Genomic DNA, 19060 nt, shown 5'->3' with positions numbered 1-19060 from the left:
TTGGTAAGAAATGGACAAAAAGCACAAATTAAATCCCAGTCCTCTTTAATAATCTTAAAAACGTCTGAACGCAGCACGTAGTTATCTCCCTTACAACATTAATGGCAAAAAACATGTGACAAGAAATGTTCTTATCATCTGGACAGAATGTTACAATAATAAGTAAAACAATGATAAGTTTTCAGATCAATACGATGTATTCAAAACATCTTTTGAGGAAAAATGTCCAAAGCGTTTATTATGGATGTGCAGCAAACAAATTAAATCCACTGAACGTCGCAAACACTTCATCTGGCTGGCCGTAAACGAAGTTATCTCCCCTAGCTCGAATATACACAGCGTCACCTGGAATGGATTATTAACATGAATTTTAGAGTTAAGTTATCGCATATGTATGAATGTCTTTTATTTGACATGAAAACAATGTACGTGACACGGAAAAGAAGAAATGGTGACAAAATGTGTAAAATGCTTAAATATTTTCAAAATGAGAATATCCATGTAAACACCATTGTACCATAGTATTACTGCTTTCAGGCATCAGGTGATTTTTGAAAACAAAAAGGACAGTTCGAAGAGAAGAAATACCAACATGTGAATAGAATCATGATCAAATTTCATTTGATTAAATTTAAGAATTTGATTAAAATAGTGCAAAATAAAAAGAAAATACGAGGAGGAAAGTACAAGGAGAATAAGACCAGATGTTCCGGAAGAGCAAACGTTTTCTATTTCTTTGTAACACTCGATATGTACATCTTTGTCAATCTAAGTATTGTATCATTAATATGCGAACAAGGTATACAACAACGGAACCAACAGGTAAATTACCATCAGACACGTCATATTTCATATTACAAAAAGAAATATTTTATCAAAGATTATGTTTCAATGAGAACATCATGACAATCGTAAAACATTCACATAATATTCATATTAAATAACACTTATTGTTACCTCGAGCAATTGTAAGAACGACAGAGTTCGATGATGAAGCGTAGTCGTTTTTTGCATGTGCATAGCCCGTGGCTATATAGTCACTGTTATGGTAGATATCTAACCAGAGTTGTTGGTTTGCCTGGGAAAGGGCGTGATACATAAACACATAGGTTCCACCTGTAGATTATAAAAACTTACTTACTTGATCTACATGAACATACTATTTACAACTCATCAATACATGATCTCTCTTTCAAAAAAAAACTCTCATAAATGCCTGTAGTTGATGAGACATAAAAACAACAAACCAAGTCGCTAGCGATAAGTTTAAAGATTTTTTTCTGCAATAAATTAATTTATCTGTCTTTTTTTCATTGACTTTATGGTTATATCTTTCCATACAAAACTGCCACTACTACAGCTACACGTTATTTTTACGTTTGTCAGCATTCTCGTGTTTGTATCTTACCAAGAGGTGCTGTAAAGACTCCCGTTGAATTGTTATAACCATTCCCGGAGTTTACAAACACTCGGTCATATGTCATGTTCGTTGTAACATGCAACTCTGTCCCATTTGTTAGTCCAGCAGAAAATGCGATGACTGTATCTCCTCCGCCGCCAGCCCTCCTTAAGGCTGACGGGAAGTAGTTAGGAATGTCTGGAATTATCAAAAGGGGATCCAAATAGGTATACTTGAGGTACACCGAAGTGACACTTGATATAAACGTTCAAGCATTATAAATGGTGTTTACACTTGATGCCAACAGTAAAATGTCTAGAAATCTCTCATAAAAAAAAAGATAAAAAAAGAGTCTGCAATGTAATTTTGTGTGTTGTTGAGATAGCAACAGCAACTATGATCGGCATGCCCCACGCCTACTCGGTCGGATGAAGTCTAGGCTTGTCCAAAACTGATCTCAACCAAAAAAACCATTACCGAAACCCCACCGAAAAGATCATGCTCAGTACACAGAAATCAGCATATCTCTCACTCACTCAAATGTACCTATTTCATGGGACTCCCATTTAACATTGCAAGAATTAAACGTTATGAAAACAATTAATTTACTTGTAAATGAATCTACATAAAGCATGTAATTTCTCTAGCAATGAAGGGAATTTGAATGATAAAACATTTGCTTAATGTGTTATAATTGACAAAACCAATATGATTGACAAGAATATTTAAAAACATAATAAATGTAACATTTTTGTGGTTTCCTATGGAAATTGGACATAAACTCACTTAGAGGTAAGGAACATTCCACACAGACAATGCTGACGATTACAACCAACACTGTCTTCTCAATCATGGCACGTGGTTGCTGTCGAAAACAATAAATACCCCCTATGATAAAATGAAGGCCTTGTAAAATAACTAAAAACATCAAGCATCTAAGTTCGATATACGTGTCAACTTATTCCAAATTGGAAACAAGATATATTCCTGAAAATTACATTTTTGCAGCAAGATACTTATATGTTAACAACAGAACGAGAAGTAGATATCTATTATCTGACGCTTATATACAGATCGACGCAATCATTAACAGAAATCCCCAATATTCGTGCTCTAACAATGATTGTTTTGTAATGTGTTGAAGAAGTAATTTAAAAAGAAAAAAAAATCCAAAAATAACTTCAAGAAATTTCAAAGATCATGAAGGTCTTATCGAGAAAGCATTCTTCGAATATTCTTCATATAGGGAATTAGAGAGTAGCCTTAATCTATGTCGCTTTATTGCAAATGAACTCGACAAAATTTAATGATATTATTTTGCGTAAAATGTTTCAATATACTGTATAAGCTTGATTCAAAATAAGTGGAATGCTTACCTTAAGCAAAAAGTTCCTTATGTGCCGACAGAAATCTATAAGTCATAGGTCATGAGAATTGTACAGGTGACCGATATCAGAGGTGAAAGTTGTGAAGATAGACTAAATTGGCACACGAGGAACATATAGGACTGGACGTTAAGGTATAAATCTATATCCTGCGATATATTATGATTATATTAATTGGACCATAAATGTATTGTAAATGATCATGATAACAACAAAATAACTTGTATTTTTTGGGGGGTGTTCGTAAAGTTTATCTATATTTCTGGTTGATATAATTTATATTTGCTCAAAAGTTTAATCCGTAGCACCATGCAATGCCTAATGCGTCTTTGCATATTGAAGAAAAACGCGCAATCTTTACACTTAAAATCACTCATGTTACAAACACAAAAAATCAACGTAATACCGAAACCGATTTCGTTTCGAGAGATGCGGATTGATGAAAGTTGTTAGGTCGTCATAGTGACTTCTTTAAGAAATATATTGCTTCCTTAAAGATATGCAATTTGAAGTGTTTGATGCTTGTTAATATACCTGTTGGTTCCAATGTTGTTAACCCTGTTCTCATTTACATGGCGGATGTTGCAGAAAACGCTTATTCTTCCGAAACACATTGTCGTATTTTCTTTCATAAATCCCCGTGTAAAGTTTTCTTTTCTTTATAGTTTCCCCTATTATTACTGAAATTGAAGCTGAAATATGATTCTGTTCTTTTGGTATTTCTCTATTGATGTTTCTACCTGACGAAATTGTATCATTACAGATGCTGTCAAACGTGATCATTTTCGGCTTCCTGGCTATTGCTGCAACAAATGGTGGTAAGTCTTTAATAAGCTGACTTTATTTTCATATTGTTGTCCCTTGGGGTGTTCTTATTGTTTTCATTATCCACTAATGTCACTGTAATTGCTGTTCCTGTACTGTCTATCGCCTTCGGTTCCAGTGCTTTGTCATCTATTTAGATTTCCCGTCTGTGCATTTGAATATGTTTTTCTTATCTACTTTTTTGTATTATCTCCTGATGCCTTTAACATCTTTCATACTTTGTTGGTTTAGATAACAGAGCAACATCAGATCCGGGGGAGGTGGCTTTTTCCGCAGGCCTGACATCTATGTTAACACTGAGTCATACCGAACGAGTAAAATACAACCGAATTTACACTAACATCGGAAACGGCTACCATAGTGACACGGGAACATTCGAATGCCCTGTTGCTGGGATTTACGTGTTCCAGTTCCATTCCGTGGCTCATCAGGTGAACTGCTTTGACTGCAAATCCATAACATTAAATATACCTCTTTCAACGACTTTAAGTCATAAATCATAAAAATCCTAATATGAACGCATTAAAGGCGAAAGAAAGGAATTAGTATCATTATAAACTAACGAATGAAATATTACTATGGAAACATCTCATTAAATCAATTACTCAAAAGTTATTGACGCATGACATTGTCCTAATACAATAAAGGCGAACTTCGTTATTTCTAAGTCGGGGATCGTAGGGATTCTTAGAGTTATCCGTGAATTCGGTTTAAATGAGCTAGAATGTTTGATGAATAGTTTTGCTTGAACGAACCAAATACTTCGAATCAAACAGGATATTCTAGCTTTACAAGTCTGAGATAACGAGGTTCGACTTTAATTGTTTTTATTGTTACCCTATGAGTGAATTTCAAGTACACCAAAATGTTTACAACATTGAATAGCTATGAATGAATATCTATAATTACAATATAAATCAACGTTATTTTCACTTTGAGATCCGCCTTTAAGGCCCGAGTGACAGGGTTCGCAGAATTTTTTATATCTCAAAATTGCGATCATTGTTAACTCTAGCCAACATTAAATTATTTCTCATTAAAACTAATCAAAATATAAAAAAGGACTATTTCCCTATATAAATTATAGTAAACTTTAATCCCTCCTTAGAATGAAAACGAGGGACCTGAATAACGCAATTCTTACAATTTTGATCAAGCACCTTAGGATATTCTGGTCGGTCTATGGAGAGGTTTGATTCTCCAGATGAAGGCAATTCTTTAATTTTAATTAGAAATGCATGTATAAGCGAATCTGTCCCTTTTGTTATCTCCATTTAGGACACAGAAGTATGATCGACGTCTTTTTATACTACTAATCTTATACACCTGAGGACAGTAATCTTAACCAAGATCAAATCATGTCCCGTTGAATAAAAAAAGAAAACATACTAACATGTGTTGTTTCCCTATATAAACTAGAGTATCATTTGCCCCGTCCCTACTTGGGAATCAGGAGGGTGTGTCTTGCAAAGTCACGTGTGCAAAATTTTTTTTTTGTTTTTTTTTTGGAGAAAACAAACATGACAAAAAACAGATGAGTAAAATATGGGGTATTTCATAGCTTAAGTACACGTTTTAAATTAGGGCAAACTCGTTATGATAGGTCACTTTTGAAGTATTGAATTCCATGGAAGTACGGCTTAACAACAGAGAAAACATTTTAAAAAAGACGACATATGTTTAGTGTTTAGTCTTATGTTACAACTTACAATTGTGACAAGGCGATATCATAGATGAATACAAAGCGTGGAAACAATGTGTGCATAACTATAACATCAACTTATTATCAAATAAAACTGGTGTTTTCATCGCATTCTTAGAAGACACCGGCACGGATCTCTGTACTTGTATGAATGATTTGACTATGTTTTCTTCTTTTCGTGAAGTGTATAAGAAATGTCATTTTCACTCAAGAAAAACTTGTTGCATTCGGTATCCAAAGTACAATTTAATGCATTATACTGTCTTGCTAAGACATTTCCAACAACGTCAAAGACTTGCAAGTCAACATCATACAAAGCGCCACCAATCCAAGATATTTTAATTTCTCTAAACAAGTTTTGTCTCCTTTAAGTTCCGCCTCTATAAACAAAAGTCACCAGCGTAACCTTCAAATGAAACAGTGAGTTTTATGATGTACTGTAGTTGTGTGCAATGACCAAAATAATGACCTTAATTTTAGAATGTTATTAGTGTCATTTGCACGTCCTTCATGTACAAGTTTACCATTTCGACCTTAAGCTTTGTACTCTATACAGACTGATACTGTAGTTGAAGGTTAGTAATAACACATCACTTACTTATCTAATAATTTGAAATTAAATGACAATTTTATTGGTTTAGAACAAGGCGGCATGGTTACAGCTTTATAAGAACTTCCAGTACGTGGCTTCCACATATGGACATACTGTCAATGATTATGCCTCCACAGGGAACTCTGTCATTCTACATCTGTCAAAAGGTAGGTGTTGTATAAATCACGACATATTTCTATATTAATTCTAAATCAATAAATACTCTACAGGGTATAGAGAAATCGATGTGTTTCGGTAATAAAGTCGTCTTCTGCATCAACTGCATTTATTGTATATTTTATAAGATGTGAATAATAGAATACAAAAAAGCACAGTTGGCAGCTGCATCTACCCCTGTAGACTTTGATTTTTCTTTTGATCACTTTGGATTTTCCTGCGTGGCCTCCTATGCAGTACATACAGATAAATAAGAAACAAACTCAATTATTTTACTTTCATTTTATAAACAATCGTTCAAGACGTTTATAATCTTGTGTGTATAAACAGTTATTATCGTGAGAGTATTAATATTATCTAACACTTTCTGTTTCAATATATAAGCAATCCCCGATACTCCAGTGATTACAATCATTGTCGATCTTTGCACCTCTGGGACAGGTCATGGCAAAATCGAAGGTTCCATGTGCGACACCTTGTGGACAGGAATAAATGACTAGCTTGATCCTTTTATGTACATCGAACGAATCTCGAAGACGCAAAATCAGATATTGTAAGAGCGTATAACCCTGTGTTTGGTGCAGAGAGAGAAATAGTTGTGTACTCTGAAGTATCGAGGATGTGCATTAGAGGGTTGGAAATAGCTCAGGTGACCTGCATTGTACATGTGTAAACCGATTGTTGTAAACAACAACATCAATGCTTATTGACAAGACCTATACTATACTATAGACTTGTATTAGACATGGTAAGTATACTGATTAGGTATATGTTTCATGAACAATTTTGACACAAAGTCATAGAGAATGATATTTTTCATAACATAAGTTGTTTCCCTTCGACCTTATATCACATAAATCAAAAATATAAAATGTGATTTCTCCTTGACAACTGAAATTTCGAAAGACATATGAATCCAACCTGTTGTATTATCCATTTGATATCCTTAATATAATAATGAACCACTAATTCACCCATTTGCTAAATTTACATCCATGGAGATTTTACGCATCGTATTTTTGATATATTCTTATTTAAAAGTATACAGAAGAATACGTGACTACTTTCGGCTTCACGGATTCTTCAAAACTAGCTTGGGAACAAATATGTTCCAAATTATTTAAAAGAGTGTGGTTCAATGAAAATGTTGTCTTCGTTTTTCCACATTAACGTTGTAACCGCTTGTTAGTCATGTATTTTCTATCGCTTCGATAGGTACACTGCTATGCTTTAGTGTCAATAATGCCCCTAACAGCCATATTATTAATTACATGTTAACTGCTTTATATATAGCTCCGCAGTGGAAACAAACATCATGCAAGTTAATAAAATTATGGAAACATGACAATCTAATTTCATTGAAATGAAATATTTAATTAAAACATTGTAAAATTAGATGGTCAAATTTCACCAAAGGGAGGTAATTCATAGCTTCAGTGCTTGAAGGTAGTTTTACTTTCATCAATAGAAAGATGAATAACGTGATAAGTTATGATTATAATGTATGATTATGATTTGAAATATAATCTATATTACATATGCGATTAAAAGTACCTGACATAAATGTCTAGTCTCAATATTTTTCTGCTCAATACTATTTTCCCAACCAAACATTTCTACCTATGTCTTGTTTTGTTATATTTTTAGTGAAGAAGGATATACTGTTATAACGCATTTTGTCCCTGGTTTGTCCAGTAATGAAAATATCAGTTGTAACGATTATATAACCGCGATAATATTGGAACAAGAGGTTCTGATCATATTCGATGTTTACCCCGTTGATAAAAAATTACACAAGATCGCATTTGACGTAAAGACATTTTGCATTTAAAATGTGCTTTGTATCCGCAACAGATTACAATGTTGGTTGTCATCGGTCAAGCTCATTGGGACAAAATATCAAAAAAGAACAACTTCATTTAATTGATGCATTGGTGCTTGGGTACATGTATATACAATTCCAATCCTGTACACATTTGCGTTCAATTTGACAGACCAATGTACGCTCTTTGTCGTTTTGATATTATCATTGGAATACTCCTTATGGACGAGAGACGTTCTTTAATTAAGAAGATAAGTGCCTGCTGCATTTGAACACGACTTACCAAAATATAACGAAAATCTGTATGGAAAAAGTATATCTATTAACAGTTTTGTAGATAAACACATTTCCATTATTTGTATTACTGGAGAGACATTTTAGATATGGAGACATCTTTTTATTTGTCTCAAATGTTTATTATCCTACTAGGTGATGAAGTGTGTGTACAAGCATTTGACTCTATCTACGGTTTCTTATTATTTCTCAGAAATGTTTGTTATCACACCAGGTGATGAAGTGTATGCACGAGCAGTTGACCCAATCTACGGTTTTTGTTTATTATTTCTCACGAATGTTTATTATCACACCAGGTGATGAAATGTATGCACAAGCAGTTGACCCAATCTACGGTTTTTGTTTATTATTTCTCACGAATGTTTATTATCACACCAGGTGATGAAGTGTATGCACGAGCAGTTGACCCAATCTACGGTTTTTGTTTATTATTTCTCACGAATGTTTATTATCACACCAGGTGATGAAGTGTATGCACAAGCAGTTGACCCAATCTACGGTTTTTGTTTATTATTTCTCACGAATGTTTATTATCCTACCAGGTGATGAAGTATATGTACAAGCAGTTGACCCAATCTACGGTTTTTGTTTATTATTTCTCACGAATGTTTATTATCCTACCAGGTGATGAAGTATATGTACAAGCAGTTGACCCAATCTACGGTTTTTGTTTATTATTTCTCACGAATGTTTATTATCCTACCAGGTGATGAAGTATATGTACAAGCAGTTGACCCAATCTACGGTTTTTGTTTATTATTTCTCACGAATGTTTATTATCCTACCAGGTGATGAAGTCTATAACAAGCAGTTGACCCAATCTACGGGTTTTTTTTTATTATTTCTCACGAATGTTTATTATCCCACCAGGTGATGAAGTCTATATACAAGCAGTTGACCCTATCTACGGTTACGCAACATATCTATACGGCGCCAATGATGAAGTCTATTGTACTTTCTCTGGTTATATGATTTCCCCTGTTTACGAGGAAATACCCGGTAACGGAAAGTGATGACGTCGTTGTTTTGTGCGTATCTTTCCCAGATATAACCAATTTAAAAATAAAATCCAGTATATAATTCTTTTTCTCGTTTATAATTTTTGACGAAGGACTGAAGTCTTTTTAAGCAAAATTGTCTGTGAAAACAACAGGATAATTTACTACCAAAACCTTTTTCTACTCAATATCTATAGAATGAACATACCTATTTATATCGGAAGGTCAGTCAACGTCATATTTCCGACGACACCGGCAATTAAAACATCAACTCGTGTAGTTCGAAAACCCAGAGATCTTAAAAAGATAATCCAACAGCGAATGACATTAGAAAAACCATAAAAAGGACCCAGTGGCATTCTGCATGACAATATGCTACAAAGTGACCTCCAGCAATGATCTAGATCAGCTATTTTCTTGACTCTAGTGATATATATTGTTGTCCTATAACAAATAATTACAATGATCAGCAGTATGTATCATGACACTAATCATCAGGCGAATAGTCGGAAAACAAACAAAACACCGAAAGCAACAAAAGTCCCATGCTAATTCCAAAGCGAAAATCATATCGTTTATACAAAATGCATCAAAAGAATGTTTGACAATTATCACTATACATATGGAATCACGGGGTACCATATTACAAACGTAGTGATGTCAAGACTAAATCTGACCGGGACTCGCCCAGCTGCAGGCCTTAGAAAATATATAAAGTGACATAATCTATCAACAGACTATAGCGGGATATTGGTAATCATAACACTAGCATTGCATTATATGAGTTTACATGCCTGCTGCTGAAATGAATAGGTTACTAAAATAGCATGTGGCTGCCACTGTAGTTCCATTTGGTATAGGTTTTAAATTTAAAACATATACCAAATGGAACTACGTTGGATGCCACATGCTATATATAAATTGAGGAGTGGGGAGTGGTGGCTCGACATATCCCTGCTAACCATCTTTGACTATTCGTTACTGAAGCTGACTTTATAGGCCTATCAAAAAGTGGAATATACTGCCGAAGGTTGAGCTGCATGACACTCCAGCAGACCACAATATACTGTCGAAGGTTGCACTGCATGACACCCTACCAGACCACAATATACTGCCGAAGGTTGCCCTGCATGACACCCTACCAGACCACAATATACTGCCGAAGGTTGCCCTGCATGACACCCCACCAGACTACAATATACTGCCGAAGGTTGCCCTGCATGACACCCCACCAGACTACAATATACTGCCGAAGGTTGCCCTGCATGACACCCCACCAGACTACAATATACACCCCATATACTGCCGAAGGTTGCCCTGCATGACACCCCACCAGACTACAATATACTGCCGAAGGTTGCCCTGCATGACACCCCACCAGACTACAATATACTGCCGAAGGTTGCCCTGCATGACACCCCACCAGACTACAATATACTGCCGAAGGTTGCCCTGCATGACACCCCACCAGACTACACCCCACCAGACTACAATATACTGCCGAAGGTTGCCCTGCATGACACCCCACCAGACTACAATATACTGCCGAAGGTTGCCCTGCATGACACCCTACCAGACCACAATATACTGCCGAAGGTTGCCCTGCATGACACCCCACCAGACTACAATATACTGCCGAAGGTTGCCCTGCATGACACCCCACCAGACTACAATATACTGCCGAAGGTTGCCCTGCATGACACCCCACCAGACTACAATATACTGCCGAAGGTTGCCCTGCATGACACCCCACCAGACCACAATATACTGCCGAAGGTTGCCCTGCATGACACCCCACCAGACTACAATATACTGCCGAAGGTTGCCCTGCATGACACCCCACCAGACTACAATATACTGCCGAAGGTTGCCCTGCATGACACCCCACCAGACTACAATATACTGGGCTAATCAGTCGTTTCAATATCCAATACCAACACTGTGAACGTGAAGCAAGATATAGTTAAGTTCACTTATCATGGATAGTCTAAGAGACAAAACTAATCGCCTTCCTCACAAGTGCGAGCTCTCAGCTAATTAAAGCAGTTTCAAGAGACAGATATTAGAACGAATAAATCTCTGTAAAGAAAGAAACTATACAGACAGATAAAGGTAGGGCGGACTCTCCTCGTTGGATGACCAAAAGAGGCTAGTATTTTGACACAGCATATATCGATTTACAACATGGACGTACCTCAAATACGATTTTCCCAATAATTAGGTCAGAAGAATGTTTAAAAAAAAAAAAAAAAAAAAAGAGGACTAAACTTAAAGCAGAGAGAGTGTTTCATATCTTTTATTTACATGAAAAAGAAAAGAGGAACATTTAGTTACAACACTGATACTGGAAAGCTGCTCAAACAGGCAAGAAGATTCAAATCAATTTTAACGTAATAGACAGCTGCTACCTCTAGATATAGATTAACTTATAAAGATCTCCCCCAAACAATCTTAATACAAACTGTACCTTATCATAGAAATGTATATAGTATGTCTATTATATAAACAGGAATTTAATCCGACAAGTCAATAACTAAAATCTCTCGAAACATACAAAGTGGACATTATCATAGATTTTAAATCCGACGAGGAACTTAATCGAAACTTGTCTTTAAAATAAGATGTATACAGCATCAATTGCATTTTACACTTTTTGTTAAAATATGTAGAAAGTAAACTACTGCTGTTGTTTAATACAATATCTACCAAGTAATAACAAGAGATTGAGGTCCGCTGTGGACACAATAAGAAGAAAACATGACAACATAATCATAATCTAAACTCAAATTCAATCAAACTAAGCCTGAATATAAACAAACGAAAATAGAAGATTTTACAAATAAAGTACAAGAAGAATAAGATCGGGTGTTACGGAAGAGTAAGCGTCTTCTGCTTCATCGACGGCATTCGCCTTGTAAACCTTGGTCAATCAAAGTAGATAATGGCACATTCGCAAATGTGAAAAGGATATAGAACAACAGAACCAACAGGCAAACAATAATCAAATGTAACTTATAGACACGTTATGGTGTCTCAAGAAAGCACTATTAACAAATAGCAGACGTGCATTTCGGATCGTCACAAACAACGCTTGATAATCTGATTCAATTAAACAAAACTTATTCTATTAGACGCAAGTCGTTTTTAAAAACATTTGTAATCCACTGAAAAAGCTACAATTCAATTGGTCATTTTGATCAATAAAGCGTTCATACGTACAGATATAGTTAATACTATTGAATCTTAAACGTCATGCTGTCGCTCTTTTCAGCCGTTTTAAGTCAAGTACAACGTTGTTAACGTTCATCGTAATAAACATACATAAGCGTAGAACAGACATTTCCTCCTTAATCATTCAATGACAAAATTACATCCAGTGTGTCAAACGATTACAAAGGTATCTCCACTTTAAACAGGAGTGTTTTGTGTCACAATCTTTATAGATAAGAGAGCTAGTAATATGCCACTTCGTAAGTGATATTGCTGAAAAATAACCCAGGCTGTATTCTTGCCTGTACAGTAAATTTCCGCACTCTAGCGTCACCTGTGGATTCCATTGAAGCCAAGGTCATCCGTATACATATCTTAACAGACCAGAAGTCGGTAAGAATAAGGTAAGCCGGTAAGTGAGTGTGAAATAAAAACATTTCATCAATGAAGGGTTTCTATAGATTAAGACGACATCCTGCCCATCAACAATAACATGCAAGAGTAGGCCAAGTGCCTTAGTCTGTATACGTTGCGACTTTTACTTATTGTATAAATGATAACTTAAAGTAAGATTTCATGGTAGTGTAAAGTATATAGGTGAAGATAATTGATGTTACCTTTACGTCTCTCAACTCCGTTAGATCGAACAATCGAGCTTAGAAAAAAAAACCTCAACGTTTCGGAAGAGCATAACCTGTACATAAAATGAAAACCTGTTAACTCGACATATAATAATCACTTCTCTGTGTAGATAAGTCTTTTGTTCATATCTAGCTCCGTCTTTGTTGAATTGGCGTTGAGGTTGGATTATGATTATGTTAACATGTTGATATTTTTTCAGTGTTAAGTCCCAATTAGCAATATTACTGTTGGAGGACAAGTATATGCAAAGAAAATCAATAAAATTGGGCATATGATCCACACTTTTTCGATCAAGGTCGAACCCTGGTCGCCTATGTTATGGAACTAATACACATTCCAGCCCTAATAAATGAAATGCTATTATAATCTATATGGAATATAATTATCGCCACTATCTCGACCAACGGTGGCAATGTTAATCTATTCAGGCAAGTTTTAAAAAATGTTAGCGAGGAATTCAACTACAAACAAACAAGATATGTTAGAGATCGGACGAGGTCAAGGTCTTGAAAGATAATATGACATACCAATCCTTAAAAATCGAATTCATCGCTACAGTTATACAAAATCTTTATTTAACGACACTATGATGGGCTGTATAAAAGTTGCTGCCTAACACTGGATAACCATTTCACACCAAGACATAAATATTGACAAACAACACATAAATCATAGCTCTACAATCTAATATACAACGAGTAAGCAATCCAAAGTACCCAGTGGCAATAAAGAAATCTCCGTCGTATGGTTTGAAAATATCTCGAGGAGGTGTAAATGTAGCCTAAGTAACCAGTATATGATATCTTTATTGCACTCAAGTGTGAAATATCACGACAATATATGGATATTTAAGTAGACAAGAATCCTCAAATATATATACATATCGAAAGTCTTCGTGAACATTAAATATATGGTCTTCCGTTGAAGGAGTCCAGATTTGGTTACCTCCCTTTTGGAGGTATTGCGATACAATTTCTATATCCGTAAGATTTTTCTTTTGTTCACATATGACCCCCAGCTTCATCAATAATGAGTTTGAATTAAGACTCTATTAATATTACAAAACTCGATTATTGAAAGTTTAAAATAATGTAAAAAAATATGAAATATGGTGTGCATAAACGCAACTATTGGAAACTTCTGAAATTTATATATTGTAGATATGAATTTGATAAAGGTTCGTTATATTTCGTTATATATGTATGATATATATTTTTAATATTGTATTAATTAGATAAGTATTTGTTTAATAATACTAATTGTTATGTTCCATTGCAAATGTCCTCTGCTCGTCAAAGCCCTCATTTTGTCTAAAACATTACATCCTGCGCTAGAACATATGCGAGTTTGAAAGAGTCAGTATTGCATAGCTTTCAACGACTCGGAAGTTACTCAATAAATTTATCGGCTGCTTTTTCCTACCGGATTATTGATATGTAAGCTGATTATATTAACGGTACCGTAGTTTTAAACAAGGATCTTGGTTATGGCTGTTGGTTCGAAGCTTAGTCGAGACTGTTATATATGTTTTTTTTTTAACCGGATATGGTGACCTGTTTGCTTATTGACTTGAGCAGTACATTTCAGTATGATTACACTACACTACTACCACAGTAAGGCATCAGTTAGGCACTATCAAAAAGATACATTAGATCGGCACTTTCACAAGCAGGCTTACACGAACATACATACGATTAATTGCTTTGATTTTATACACACCCGTGGAAATTTTATCATATAATATAAGGAATATATATTTGATACAGTATCTTTTTCATCATTTACCCGCTATAGACCTGTATTATGATATGTAGAATGTCTTACATACAAGACGTCCGCAGTAAGGTTTATAAATTTTAACCTTATTAGTTTTGTAAGCCTCAGTTGATAGTGTTGTCTGACCCTACAGGACCATACATGTTGATGGGCCATAACGCTACAAGACAACAAAACAAAAAAAGTCATCCAAAATACAGGTACATACTACAGGCTCTCACCTCGCGTGCATTGAGACGATGTCCTCGAATGATCTCAGATGTTGATAGACATTAATCAATACAATATCAAACCAAACATGTCTAACTGTAATGGATGCATTGTCCTTCAGCTCAAGTGATCTTAATAGATCACCATTGTAGTGGTAGGTTATATTGAGATTTTCCTATTTGATAAACCATTGGAATCGACTAATACTTGATACTGAAGTGAAAATTAAATAAAAAAAGATTGTTAGATCAAAGATAATGTCTATTGGTATTACACGTGAATTATCGTGAAACAGGGCTTATGCTGTTTGTGTACAGTCTGTTCCTATAGCAGTTTGCTCTGTAAAATGTCTCTCTTTACACTGCCTCTCGTTCGGCCTTAGTTGCGCATTAATCCCTCTGAAGAAGTGTTTGGGTTCTCGTCCCTGGTATAGATATGCAAACGATTTGTAAAATGGTAGTTACAACACCCTTTACACAAGGCATTGTGGTAGTTACCACTAATCAGTACATCTCCGGCAGTATACCTTTGTTTGGTCAACGTGAAATCTGTATATCACAAGGGGACTAAAACGAGCGCGTATGGCAGCGTCCCGAAAGCACATGCACCCATCACATACACTTACCTAGCATGCATGGTGAAGTCCTCAATTTTAGGCATTATTTATAATATTTTCCCAAACTATGTTGTTATGTTTAAAGCAAGCATTCGTTATTTAAATACATGACCAATTTCAGAGAACAATTTTTGTTATTTCGTCATAGATAGTACGAGCCAGTTGTAAACCACCTCCCCCTGCCCACCCTCCTTTTTTGTTGATGGACAACATTAAGATCTTAAAGATATGGAAACAGATTCCAAGAAAATACGTTACTCATTTCCTGATTACGGAGAATCATGAGGTCTGGGCATCATGTTTGATAAGCAAAGGATAGTACGATAAACCTGGATTTTATTAATGCAGTTCATTTCATTAGAAATATTTTCTCTGTGATTTATTGTCTCTGAGCTTTATAACATTTATTTTTGGTCATTTTCTTAGGAAGCAATGGCCGTTTGTTTAGATTTCTCTATGTTTCTCATCTTCTTTGTTTCAACACTTTGAAAGAAGACAAATGCAAATATTAAAGTTTTGGAAGGGAGTGGGTCGCGAGAACACTGGACTGGCGACAGTATAATTTGAAACAATGATAAGATTAAAATAGTTACTGGTGTAAGTAGTTATTCCTCTTCACCTATGTCTTTTGAGAAATATTTTCAATATAACGAGAAGGTGATCTTAAATAAGTACCGAAATGTTTCGATACTGGCTCAAATTTGTAAAATGTTTGATAAACTTTGTACAATCAAGATACAAATGAATAAAAATAACATTCAGTACAGCCAAACGATAGATGAAATTGCATCATACAGCGGTTTCTTTTTTGAAGACCCGTTGGCGATACTAAAGGCCTAAGTTTTGAAATCTAGGAGTCGACTGATCAAAAATACAAAGGTATGATGAAGCTATCTAGATGGCTATATACACTAGCTCCACAATTCAACACATAATTTCGATATATCTGAGAATTTTAGAAGAACAACAACATATTCCGAACCTTGTCGTTATTTGAATAATTAAAACATGGCTTAGGACCTACTGGTTACGATCTGCAATCTGCTGTCGGTACATTACACGACAAACAAATATCTCTGATGGAATCTAATAGTTTTTACTATGTCAAAAAGCTGAACCTGAATAAGTACAACGTCAATTATTAGGTACATAATACATCTATTATTATCACTGATAATAAGACCATTCATATCTCATGTATATATCCATTATAAAAATATTTCAGCTTTGACTAAAACAATTGTATCAACGAGAGACAAGCAAATAACACGTGTAAAAGAAGTTCCGAAGACTCTTGCTATTCTAGAATACCTGGTCTTAATTTCTTTATATGGTTTTAGGCGCCCCCGTGTATTTAGTAGTATTTGAGTTTAAATTATGCTTATGTTGCCATATAGAATGGTTATATCTTGTTGTTTTTGCCATTTCCATAACAATGAATTAATTGTTTAATATGTTATCAACTTATACAGAAAATCCAAATCACTATGTTTATTTCACCAGATGTGTGTATATATACATGACATATCTATAAGTGAGACTTTCAAGGGTCTTCTGTCTGTTGATTACATTCTTGAATAGGAAATGACCGAGATAATACTGGTATGCTATTTAGGGTTTAATCCAGAATCCGTAGAGATGAAAACAGCAATATAACATCCCTTTACTCAATTTTCTTAATTCGAACTCATAATCCCTTTTGATAAATCACTAAGCATTCGGTGAAATTGAATTACCTACTCATTTATGGTCAGATTGTTGTCCGGTTGACCATTTCAATTTCTGACCAAATAGGAAACTGACATTAAGATAAGATTTCAACTATTCAAGTCAATAATCTGCATTAATCTCCTGTCAATCACAAGAGTAAGCGTTCGAATGTCAATGATCAAACAGAGGGGTAGTCTTATCCTTTAATATTTCAAATGGTCTTCCAATCTATTCAGATAGTCTCGTTGACCCATAGATAACACGTGGTGATGCACGCATGCGCAGTTGTTGTTGACATTCTACAGAGTAGAAGAGTAGTTCTATCAGCGGAACACGCGGAGACGTTTTCGAATATTGCCCAATAAGGAAATGGCTGTTAAACAGGTATGCTATTTGTATTTTATCTAATATTTTTACTCGTCATTTCAATAATCATTTGCAGATAACGATCGATTTCCAATGTTTGAATGAAATATGAAAATCGGTAGATAATGGATAGCCATATTTCAGTTGCTGCCAATTGTTGTGATTTTCCTCTCTATATTGCTGGTCACGTTATGTGAGTTTTAATCTTTCTGATTCAGTAATTTATATGCGTTGTCTTGTCCGGTCGAGTTTTCTAATCAGTGCAACGTATCTTCTAATACATTTATATTTTTACGTAATTTTTTATTTGAATACAATATCTTATGTAATTTGTAAACATCAGATGTTTGCTGTGCAATTGTCGGGGAAATATTCACCACACAGAAAGAGATATTTAACATAATTTTGATTTCATTTAATACAGTAAACTATTTCTGCAGATGTTTCCGACACCGTTTTGTGTTATAACATGACCACAGAGCCTGTCAATAACTATCAACTCTGGCATAATCAAAAAGTCATTGAAAACAGAAGTTTGACAGGTGAAAGCAATAGACCGGAAGTGCCTATAGACACATAGTAATTATACATAAGATGTAATTATAGCCATGCACTCTTTTTTAAATATAGACATGGACAGGTGGTAGTTATAGATAGTGTGAGAACATATACAAGTAGAAGCTATAGACACATGGTGAATATATACAAGTAGTAGCTATAGACACATGGTTGATATAGACAAATAGTAGCTATAGACACATGGTTGATATAGACAAATAGTAGCTAAAGGCACATGGTTGATATAGACAAATAGTAGCTAAAGGCACATGGTTGATATAGACAAGTAGTACGCAAAAGACACATGGTTGATATAGACAAGTAGTAGCTAAAGACACATGGTTTATATATACAAGTAGTAGCTACAGACACATGGTTGATATAGACAAGTAGTAGCTACAGACACATGGTTGATATAGACAAGTAGTAGCTACAGACACATGGTTGACATATACAAGTAGTAGCTACAGACACATGGTTGATATAGACAAGTAGTAGCTACAGACACATGGTTGATATAGACAAGTAGTAGCTAAAGACACATGGTTGACATATACAAGTAGTAGCTAAAGACACATGGTTGATATAGACAAGTAGTAGTTACAGACACATGGTTGATATAGACAAGTAGTAGCTAAAGACACATGGTTGATATAGACAAGGAGTAGCTACAGACACATGGTTGACATATACAAGTAGTAGCTACAGACACATGGTTAACATAGACAAGTAGTAGCTACAGACACATGGTTGACATATACAAGTAGTAGCTACAGAC

The 19060-nt window shown here is 35.0% G+C and overlaps 3 protein-coding genes across 3 annotated transcripts; 2 read left to right on the top strand and 1 right to left on the bottom strand.

Moving 5' to 3' along the window:
• Positions 1 to 28: 28 nt before the first annotated feature.
• LOC132543768 (C1q-related factor-like) lies at positions 29 to 2252 on the bottom strand. The gene is made up of 4 exons (XM_060207289.1): positions 2186 to 2252; positions 1409 to 1597; positions 958 to 1116; positions 29 to 345 (listed from the first exon to the last, which is right to left on the bottom strand). The coding sequence occupies exons 1-4, from the start codon at positions 2250 to 2252 to the stop codon at positions 239 to 241; spliced, it is 522 nt and encodes a 173-aa protein (XP_060063272.1). The 3' UTR covers positions 29 to 238.
• A 1295-nt stretch (positions 2253 to 3547) lies between these two features.
• Positions 3548 to 9209, top strand: LOC132543753 (complement C1q-like protein 2). The gene is made up of 4 exons (XM_060207276.1): positions 3548 to 3602; positions 3841 to 4040; positions 5953 to 6070; positions 9067 to 9209. Exons 1-4 carry the CDS (start codon positions 3548 to 3550, stop codon positions 9207 to 9209), a joined length of 516 nt encoding a protein of 171 aa, XP_060063259.1.
• A 183-nt stretch (positions 9210 to 9392) lies between these two features.
• Positions 9393 to 11105, top strand: LOC132543752 (uncharacterized). The gene is made up of 2 exons (XM_060207275.1): positions 9393 to 9418; positions 10475 to 11105. The coding sequence occupies exons 1-2, from the start codon at positions 9393 to 9395 to the stop codon at positions 11103 to 11105; spliced, it is 657 nt and encodes a 218-aa protein (XP_060063258.1).
• Positions 11106 to 19060: the final 7955 nt, after the last annotated feature.

This window comes from Ylistrum balloti, unplaced genomic scaffold (genome assembly GCF_031769215.1).
Source record: "Ylistrum balloti isolate Yb309-2 unplaced genomic scaffold, AGI_CSIRO_Ybal_v1 Utg369764, whole genome shotgun sequence".
Taxonomy (NCBI): Eukaryota; Metazoa; Mollusca; class Bivalvia; order Pectinida; family Pectinidae; genus Ylistrum; species Ylistrum balloti.
The sequence above is the reverse complement of the archived record's forward strand: the minus strand, read 5'-3'. Positions and strand labels throughout refer to the sequence as shown.

Coding starts and splice junctions, on each gene's coding strand:
- LOC132543768 (XM_060207289.1), bottom strand. CDS start 2,252: ATGATTGAGAAGACAGTGTTGGTTGTAATCGTCAGCATTGTCTGTGTG. Junction 1,598..2,185: donor GGAATGTTCCTTACCTCTAA/GTGAGTTTATGT, acceptor TGATAATTCCAG/ACATTCCTAACTACTTCCCG. Junction 1,117..1,408: donor AGTCTTTACAGCACCTCTTG/GTAAGATACAAA, acceptor TATAATCTACAG/GTGGAACCTATGTGTTTATG.
- LOC132543753 (XM_060207276.1), top strand. CDS start 3,548: ATGCTGTCAAACGTGATCATTTTCGGCTTCCTGGCTATTGCTGCAACA. Junction 4,041..5,952: donor TCCATTCCGTGGCTCATCAG/GTGAACTGCTTT, acceptor TTATTGGTTTAG/AACAAGGCGGCATGGTTACA. Junction 6,071..9,066: donor CATTCTACATCTGTCAAAAG/GTAGGTGTTGTA, acceptor TTATCCCACCAG/GTGATGAAGTCTATATACAA.
- LOC132543752 (XM_060207275.1), top strand. CDS start 9,393: ATGAACATACCTATTTATATCGGAAG. Junction 9,419..10,474: donor ATACCTATTTATATCGGAAG/GTCAGTCAACGT, acceptor ACACCCCACCAG/ACTACAATATACACCCCATA.